The 10,340-nt window shown below is 34.7% G+C and overlaps 1 protein-coding gene and 1 pseudogene across 1 annotated transcript; both read right to left on the bottom strand.

Annotated features, from left to right (window-relative positions):
- Nucleotides 1–425: 425 nt before the first annotated feature.
- On the bottom strand, nucleotides 426–4,267 carry LOC111896309 (uncharacterized; annotated as a pseudogene).
- A 1,613-nt stretch (nucleotides 4,268–5,880) lies between these two features.
- LOC111896291 (cleavage and polyadenylation specificity factor subunit 2) lies at nucleotides 5,881–10,340 on the bottom strand. The gene is made up of 17 exons (XM_023892295.3): nucleotides 10,024–10,340; nucleotides 9,651–9,819; nucleotides 9,432–9,528; nucleotides 9,221–9,347; nucleotides 9,033–9,148; nucleotides 8,851–8,945; nucleotides 8,621–8,772; nucleotides 8,497–8,554; nucleotides 8,289–8,396; nucleotides 7,899–8,148; nucleotides 7,635–7,807; nucleotides 7,462–7,554; nucleotides 7,273–7,371; nucleotides 6,997–7,128; nucleotides 6,843–6,887; nucleotides 6,273–6,527; nucleotides 5,881–6,153 (listed from the first exon to the last, which is right to left on the bottom strand). Exons 1-17 carry the CDS (start codon nucleotides 10,170–10,172, stop codon nucleotides 6,052–6,054), a joined length of 2,220 nt encoding a protein of 739 aa, XP_023748063.1. The 5' UTR covers nucleotides 10,173–10,340; the 3' UTR covers nucleotides 5,881–6,051.

Genomic DNA, 10,340 nt, shown 5'->3' on the forward strand with positions numbered 1-10,340 from the left:
TATACGCTTATTACTTTCATTTAACATTATTTTTAATATTTATTAATTATTTATACAATTTTTGTTATTATTATTATAAATATATAAATTGTATAAATAATTAACAATAAATAAAAATAAATGTTAAATGAAACTAATAAGGGTATATTTGTCTTTTAATTCGATCATGGTCTGAAGGCAAAATAAATATAAACGATAGGGACTGTCCGAGTTAAGAAAAAAAAGTTAGGGGCTAAAGATATAAGTTACCCCAAACCATAAAGATAGTGTTTTTTGAATAGAATATTTACTTCGTTGGTGTTTTTTGAACATATGTTTTAGTTTGATGGTATTTTTTGAACATGTAATACTTGAATGGTGTTTTATGAACAAATTTAAAACTTCGATGGTCTCCTAAGTCATTATCCCTAGTTTTTAACAATTAATTGGTACACAAGTTTTCCGTAATATTAAAAAAGTATATTTGAACATAAATATCCAGTCAAACTATTACAAGAGGAATCTATTCATCTTCAGCAAACAAACATATATATAGCTTATACCATATACAACAAAACCTCTGCCTGCCTTGAAGATGTATGAATCATCTAATAAAATAAAAACGGTGCCCTTTTGTAAATTAATTTGTTCCTAATTAACATACAACTAATTTATAAGACCTAAACTAATCCCTCAAACAATCTTGAGGTTTTGGTTTGATTGTGATGGGTTTACCAAGCTTTAGATTTATCTTCCATTTTTGCAATATCACGGGCCTTGTCACAAACAGGAAACCCTTTATCATCCCATGATTCCAAAATTACCCCTGACCCCACACAAACCTGTTGTTGATAAAAAGCTGCAAATTGGCCAGCCGCCAGACCCTGATCATCTTCAGGTAATTGGACAGTGCCAATACCATCTTTTTGTATATGCAAACTGCAATCATAGAAAACTGGGCCATGCCGAACCTGTCAAAAAATGTGTAAATGTTAGACTTTTTCTATTAAGTCTGTTCTTTATGCATTAAGTGAAAATTTAAAGTCATGTAATATGTTTATGTTTACCTTGCATCTTAAGTGGTTTAAGTTGTGAGGAGGAGATCCGCTAATCCATCTAAAGGATCCAACACGAAATGATCGCCTTCTTTTATCAACCGAATAATAGTTTCTTGATACAAAAACCACATTATTTTTTACATCTTTCTCAACAACATACCTGCACATGGAAACATAACATGTATTTTTATAAATAAATCTTCAAAGATTTGAAATTTTGAATAATAATAATAATAAAAGGTGAAAGATTTATAGTAGTAAATTAGCATGGTCCTCCTGCAAGACCCAAACCTTGGCGTTGACCAATTGTGTAAAACCAGAAGCCCCTGTGGACTCCTAAAAAATCACCGGTTTCAGCTTCCAATAGTATACCTTCTTTTTCACCAATATGTCTTCCAACAAATTCACTGAACTTAATCTGTATAATAATTACATAAATTTCCACTTAAAATCCAAAGTTGGGATTTTTGTTAAGAAACATAACATAAACATACCTTCCCAAGAAAGCATATTCCCTGTGAATCCCTTCTTTCTTGGTTAGGCAAATCAAATTTCCGGGCAAGCCATCGGACTTCATCCTGATAATTTCATAGTCGATATTTAAATAAACAGTAAATTCATAAATTCTGTTTTTTTTTTTCATAAAGCAAACTTACTTACTTTTGGAATACATCCAAGAGGAAGCACTAGTCTTTTAAGCTGAGCTTGTGAGAGATAGGAAAGAAAGTAGGTCTGATCCTTCACCTGAAATTCCAACATGTATCCCTCAGTGTAAGTTGGTAATGAAAATAAGTAGCATATCTTTACCATATCCTTTGAGAGCTGAAGAAATGAAAGCTCATTGATTTCATCTGTAACAACTTTTGCATAATGCCCAGAAGCAACAAAGTCAAAATCCATGTTACTGGTGGCATCCATGAACGCACCTAGAGATATAAAAAGTGAAATTAATCACAAATGGGAACAATAAAAGATGAAAGCAAGCAATATGATTACAAACCGAATTTGATTCTTGTATTGCAAAGAACATCAGGGTTAGGTGTAAGCCCACATTTATACTCATCAATAAGTTCCATTGATGATGATGATGAATGTGAGAAAATGCATTGTGACTAACCACTTTGTCCCAATATTCATCTGTCAGATGTACAACTTCCAGTGCTACATCAACCTGAAGCAGATTCGTAAAAACAAAATGTTGATATATTTCCTTCAATACTAATCAAACTTGGAAAAAACAAAGAAAAAGATCACATAATCAGGGATTTGAGTGATAGAATCGAGAACTTCATTTGTTAAAGCAAAGCAGGGAAGTGTTTTTGAGCCTTGAAATCCAGTTAAGCACTAACGGAAATCTGAAGATAAAATGATCTAGATGGATAATATGAAGGTGAAGAAAGCAACCTGATTGCAAACAGCTTTTGCGTACTTCAAATCCTCTTCCCATGGACATTCAGACCAAAAGTTGTCGAAATCTTCCTACCAACGAATTCAGTACCAGAACTAGCTAAGGAATTATAGGATTCAAACTTCAAAATGCCCAAAGACAAACCAGAAAGGTAAAAGTAAAATGGAAACACGAAAATAAGAAACCGATAAGAGAAGAGATTTTTGTTCATTTCAATCATATCATCCCCCACAAAAATCGATGTGAGCAAATTTGCAAATACTTAGAATTTGAATTTTAGATAACCAACAAAATTAGGTTTATATTCGAAACCAGACATTGTACATTGTAATGTGCAATGTAAACCTGAATGGGTTTATTCGTATATGCATTGTAATGTGCAATCAAAAGAAAAGCATACGCACCTGGAACCAGATTTTAAGGTAGAAAGCGGTGCAGAAGTGTCCGGCTGCGTGGAGGAGGCGAAGTGCGACACTGCTATCAACGCCACCACTGAGAAGAACCGCAATTTTGAGAGGGCGCTTGCTATTGGGCATTGAGCAAGACAAGTAACTGTTGTCCAAATCAAAATCAGAAGTCGTGTCGTTCGAAATTTAGGGAACTGTTGTAGATGATAGAGAACGAGGTGTGTGGATGGATAAGATCGTTCTAACAGCTCGAGGGTTGCTTTGTCGAATTATTAACCGCAGGGGTTTCTGAAGCGAGTGTGAGACGACATCCTTGAGGGGTAAAGAGTACAGCTTGGTGGTGGGGTGAAACAGAGCGGCCATTGTTGTTCTGAGCATCATTCATCGAGCTGGTACTGGTACAGTGTGTGAAAATAATAAGTTAAACAACTACTACTAGCCCAATAGAAAGCCCAAGCCCAAAGAAGATATATATAAGCGACAGATTTTTATTACGGACATTAGTATAGTTAACCAACCTTAAGGAATCTTCCATTCCAATGAGATAAATAGAGTGCTGTGTATGTTTCTCTAAAGATTTGAAGAAACAAATCAAACTTCCAAGGCTTAACGTTGATATGATTGGCCGACATAAACATTCAAGCTGAAAACGACGAGAATGAGGTTCTGCAGATCGAGACCATAGAACTAGGTTTCATTTTATCTGGCAAAATAATAGAACAAGTAGCTAACAAATTATTACGTTGGTAAATCACAAACCCAGTTTGTTCTCTATGGGATTTCTACACAATATGTGATTTTGTTAACACATTACGTTTGGTAACAGAAGGACAAAAAATCTTACCGAGAGTTGTTGTCGACGACTTTGAGGGAGCTAAAGGACGGCGCTTCCGACGGCGTATCTTGGAGGAGGCGGTGGCCGGCTGGTGGCGGAGTTTTGCAGATCGGAGATGCAGTCGGAGGGAGCAAATGTGTGAAGTAGGAAGATAGAGAGGAAAAACGGGGGCTAGAATATTATGGTAAAATTGGGCCGAGTGAATGAATTAGGTTTAAATTTGTTTCATTGTACAAAAACATGGGCTTAGTAAAAAGGTTATTTTTGAAGTCCAAAAAGTGCAAACAAATATTTTTAAAATAGTTGAGAATTGTTCCACGACAAATATATTGTAACAAAAAAATAAAATTGATAAAACTTTGAGTGCGTGAGAACAGGTAAGGAAAACATAATAGGTGACCAGAGCCGAAGCTGTTTCCAAAAAAACATATGGCATATACAAAAAGTAAAATGAAAATAAAGAGATAAAAATGCATCTTCATCATACTTGATCTACTAGTAGTTGATCAAGGGCTTCGTCCAACACGTTAAAAATCGATGCTTTTAAAACAAAAACCAAAAAAAAAATCAAAAGCAGACCAAAACTGACAAAAACTAAAAAAAAAAAAATCAAAAGTAGACCAAACCTGTCAAGCTCAACAAAATCCATGGACCATTAATGTATAAAATAAAAACTAAGTCAATGAACAGTACCTGCTCAGCTGGGTAGGCGGATACTGTTCATCAACTCTCACTCTCAGATAAGTTATTATTCATCAGGATTTTATACTTTTAATGTGTGAATCCAATGTAAAGAAAAAAAAATAGACCGTAATTATGGTCAGTGACCAAATAGAAATATCTATAAACAATAAAACTGGAAATAAAAAACGGGTTTGAACTTCGAAGTAAACATAAAGCATGTGTCTACTCAAATGACTACTCTTATGCTACCCCACTATCTTGATTTTATGTCTTTACATGATTTTATTTCAGATTTTGTCCTCAGAAAGAACTAGCTCCTTCAAGTCTAACATCACATTATTGTCTCACTTTTTTTTTGGGCAGCCGCATCCTATCATCTTCACACAATTCATAATCGACAGCTAATCCTTTCCTCGTCGGGAACATCGTTCCTTCCACCTTGGGGTCAACAACATCAAAGGGTTTGGAGAATTCGGCGGCCACAATTCCCTCCATCCTAACACATATCCCTAGTACATATATCTAAGCTCTTCTTGTAAATCTAACTCAGCCTTTGAAAGTTTAATAGAGTAATTAGATTATTTAAAGGATATTGATTAGGACAAAACTATGTTACTGAGTTGTCATTAGTTGTCGATTTGGACTAATTAAGTAATATATTAAAAGACTTGGTCAACATAGACCTAGACATCTTGGGTTGATTTAACAACTTGAGTTGCATATTTGATGTTCCTAAAGATAACGTTTATTGAAGATCAAATATGAAGATAATCATCAGACTTGTCATAATAAAGATGTCAACAGAAGTATAACGATATGTTCGGGTGATTAGTTTTACAAGATTAATATTTATGTAATTTTAGTCTAGTTTTCGTATGTATTTGTGTGTGAGCTTCACACAACTGAGAGTTGATTGTTCCTTTTGTTTTGTTATGGTTTTAGCGGACGTAATACTGATCCCTATTACTTACATTACGAATTGATGACATTAACTTTAATATTGTTTTAATGATTTCAGCTAATATTTATTTTTATTTTGTACAAGATTTGAATGTAAAGAAGATGTAGGTAGATGGTTTGAGTGTGCTTTACCATGGAGGAGTTCGCGGTTTGATCCCCTTCTTTTCCTTATATAAGAAAAAAAAAACAAAATTATTTACTACTTTTTTACATATTTGTTTTATATGAAATTGTGTTTACAAAATTAGTTTTCTTTAATATAAATGTTTTCTACAATTTTAACATCCTCATTTTTGTGCATGTTTTTCCAAGGTTTTTCTGTTTTTGACTTCTTTGTATATATGCGTGTATTTCTTAAGATTTTTTTTTCATTTTTATAGATCAGTTTCTTTAAATATTCATTTTCATGCATATAAGGCTGTAAAAGATGTAAAAAAAAAAAAAAAAAAAAAACATGGTTCTACCTATTCGTCTTCACATACCAAAAATGTATAATTAAACTCAATTCTAGTGTAAACTACATAAATACTCTGCAACAACAGGCGGGGGTGTGGTAACTCTAATTATAGTTAATTAGGGAGGATTTAATCACAAAATCTGTCTTGGTTGGGTCTGTTTCTAATTGCTACAATACAAGGCTTGAGGAGCTGATTACAAATATTTTGAATATAAAATTACATGAACATGAGCCCTTGATAATTTAAAATTTAAAAATGAAAACTAAAGTGAATAAAACTGGGAATAAAGGTACTCCCGAATCTTGTAATACTCGTCGCACAGTGGACCTTCAATAACTATTTGTTGGATAGCAGCAGCACCACCCTACACAATTAAGCTTAAAGATTAAGGAAAAAGTAATTAATGAGTTTAATAGGTTTTTACAAATCTGGCCTTGTTTATTTATTCCTTTAGATTAGATTGGTTAACACAACATAACACACCTTCTGACTGGCATCACCAACTTTCCTCAATGTAACATACTCCCCACAACGCAGAGCCCCACCAGCAAATTCCACCTGGACACCCTTTCCAGCAAGGAACTGCTTAAAATCTGCCATTTTTAGATCTCCAACAAGCACAGACTTATGAGGAGGAGGAGTATGAGGTGTTGTTGAAAGGGGGAGTAGTGAAGAGATGCTGCCATTCTCTGTCTTTTCCACCTCTGAATCAATCCACGCTATTTCATAATCTCCAAGCTGTGTATGTAGTCCACAGACAGATTCGCCAAATACTTAATTAAACAAAATATCACTTTTTGAATGTCATTGTCAGTCATATTAGTTTATAGTTATGTTTTCACATCAAGTTTCACCAAAAATAATCAACCATATAGTACCAAAAAGAATCTATATATATATATTTTTTTTTTAAAAAAAAACGTTGAAAGAATACATAAGTGAACTCTTTTATCAGGGATATTTAAGTAATTATTGAAAAGGATAAGCAAAATTTGTGAAAACCAAAAGCACCATTTTTGATTTTTGTATCATAGGGAAGAAATGCTCACTCACCTTCTTAAACAGAACATTGCTCATCAGTTTCTCAGAGAGTTGCACCTAGTTTTCACACCAAGGGAAAAAAAAAACAAAAAAGCCTAATCAGATGTGGATATTGTAAGATAAACTAAATGGTCCAAAATGAGATTGAATGGAACTTGTTGTGCACCTTGTAAGCACATAAATCTGATGTGACATCAATTGTTTCTTCAATTTGTGGAGCATATACATGGGGACAAACATGTTTCAGACAGTGTTGCTTCAAATGCTCGGTTGCCTCAGCTGATCCATGTACCAAAACCTAATATATAAACAAACAACCATTTTACCATTAAAAACAGCTTCTCATTCTTTCTTTTTCACTTAATGGACTTCAATAATCTAACAACTTAATAGAGATAGTAATTTTTTTTTTCTTCCATTTCCCAAAACAAAACCCCCATACAAGTTTCAAGGGAGCAACATGTGCAAGAATTGACTTCATGGAGCGACCATCAGAACGTCCTTCAAAATCCATGTAAACCAAACAACATTTCACTTGGACCTGAAACACACAGTCACAATTCCAATATAACAACAACTCAACAAATAGTAAATAAAATCATCAGCATTTAGATTAAAAACACAAACTTACAGTAAGTTCAGAAGATACAACTTTTGATGGGGTTGTGTCAAGCATCAAACTAGCAGTGCCTTCATCAAGTTTTCCATCAACATCTCCACCCACCTAAACACACACACACTCTCACTCTCACTCTCGCTCAAAATTCAATATTCAAAATTCAAAAAAATTCAAAATGAACTTACAGCCATAGATCCCATGTCCATATCTTCATCCTTGATCACATAATCATCTGGATTAATGACTTCTCCAAAATCATCCCATTCAGAGGTGTCATCATAAAAAGGGAACATCGGGGCAACACTCGAAGGTGGAACAAATCCATCAATCAAAACATCACGATATGCTTCCCCAACAACTGCCATTTTCCATCAAATCATCTTTTAAGGTAAATAAATAAATTTATTAAAAAAAAAAAAAAAAGTAATAACTAGTAAAGGAAGAAATACCATCAGCTTGAGCATGGCCATCAATGATCATTGGGTCAGATTTGGAAACATCAGTGCCAACCACAGCTTTTGAATTTGATTCCTCTTCCTTTACAAGACTGGCTTTCAAAGCCTCTTCCTTTTTAATCTTTTCTTGCTCTTCTTCATATGCAGCTAACTCTTCACCAACTAATGGAACTCTCTTTGAAAGGGTTACTTTAACAGCTTTAGGAGGTGGATCTGACTGAAGGATTCGTGCACGACTACCAAACTACATATACAAACACTCTAACTTATCAGAATCAATACATATATATATATATATATATATATATATATATATATATATATATATATATATTTGCCTATCTTCATCATTTATACTATAGTTGCTTTGTTTAAGCAATATACCTGTCCCCTTTCCGTAAAAAGAACAAGATTTCTTGAATCAGCAGCCCATTCTACAAATATATCATGTGAAAATCCCACTTCTAAACTGGCCATAGAAGCCAGGACAATCTAAAATAAAAAAAATGCAGTCAATGCCATCATAAATATATTTCTACAATAGCAAGTGCACTAAAGTTTTTAGCCTCCAAATTAGAAAGTTTGGCTTTACCTTTGGGCCCTCTGGGATGTTTTCTAGTTCAGTCTTGTTGATCAGAAGAGTAACATGCCTGCAAATAAATGTATAAATTCCAGGTGATGTGAACAGCAATCAAGAAATTATGAAAAAGTCTTACTTCAAAAGGAAGGCATTATCACGAGTGTGCTCGAAAGACTTTGCTATTGAATCACTCATCCACTCAAGGAAACTCTTGACATAATCAACTGTGCTTGATGACACATGCGTGAGAAAGAAGATAGGATAGGTCAAATGATGTTGTTCCCAATACTGCAACATCAGCAAAAAGATCATTATTATATAAAAATCTAGAGAAAGATAAAAATCACAGATTTTTTGCAGACTAACCTGTTCGAGTATCAAAAGCAGCTCCAGTATTCGGCCAGCAGTGTCCACAGGCAACAACACATTTCCATTGCCTCTTAGAGTGTTCAGTATAGCATCTAAAATTCCCAACCAAATAACAAAATCCATAAAAAGAATTAGAAATGATACATACACACACATGCTACTTAAACAGCTATAATTACCTATAAATTCTTGATCTCTTTGACGTCTAGAAGGCTGATTACTCAAAGCGTTATATGCATCTGTTATAAGAACAGCTGGTCGAACAAAAGATTCTAAAACTGTTCCATTTAAATGCCTGAAAGATCACTGTAGCAGGTCAGAACATTATGGATTGAAAAATACTCAATGAGATACGGATGCAGTTGACCTTTCTTTTCGATGATTGAAGTCAACAGCATATATCACATCTTCTCCATCTTTAGTTATTTTCCAAACAGTACCTCCCAAAAGGTGACCAGCAACATGAGGTGCAATCACTATACCCTCCCCTTTTCCTGACATTAGTTCATTGAATATTTCAAGTAAGAAACAAATTTTATAACCCTGAAAGTGGTGAGATTAGCTAGGAAAATGCGCACCAGATAAATGACAATTCTGAGAGTAGGTTAATCTTGTCACATTTTGGAAGGCAGAATCAATATCATCCAGTGTGAACAAATCAAACTCAGATACTTGCTGCAGAAAGAGGAACACGTCTGAGATGTGTAATAACAGCCTTTGAATATGTAAAAATCACTACAAGTAACCAGATAATATGACATACTGCATTACAAATAATCCATTGATCAATGTTTTACCTTGCGGGAGAGGTAGTGATCATACATAGTTAATAGCCCTAATCTGAAGACAGGTTCTGTTGCATAAACTGGAGCAGAAAGTCCGAATTGTTTCATGGCATAGGGTAAAGCACCAAGATGTAGTGTATCTGAATGTGACAACAACACGGCATCTACCGTCGAAGCAATCCTGCAACAGAGATTAACAAAATTTAGGGGTAACCCTTCTTGTTCGCGAATTCATATAGGCAGCTGTTAATTCTACTGTAAATCACATTGTTCTGACAACTTACAAAAATTATCAGCTTTTCATTTCCCCTTAATAATTCTCGACTAAATTAGCAATTCAAATGGCGAGAGCGGGAGGATAATGAGAAAGTGATAAATTAAAAACCTGGATAGAGGTTGAAGGAGAGAGGGGTCGAAGTGATCGTTCCAACCACAATCGATAAGAAAGTTGAAGCCATCGATGGAGACCAGATACGATAATGGGTTTTCATTGTACACTCCACACAGTGGCGTCACCTGCACCGATGTCCCCATGTATCTCTCTGCTTTCTTTCCCTAGCTTTCTCCCGGTCCCGGGAACCTGTTTTCCGTCTACCAGTCACTAGCCGGAGCCGAAACAAAGGAACGTTTGAATCGTTGTACAGAGAAGAGGGTTTTAGAAACCGACTACGAGTACGCCGCGCTTTAGGTTTTAGGCCACAC

This window comes from Lactuca sativa, chromosome 2 (genome assembly GCF_002870075.4).
Source record: "Lactuca sativa cultivar Salinas chromosome 2, Lsat_Salinas_v11, whole genome shotgun sequence".
Classification (NCBI taxonomy): Eukaryota; Viridiplantae; Streptophyta; class Magnoliopsida; order Asterales; family Asteraceae; genus Lactuca; species Lactuca sativa.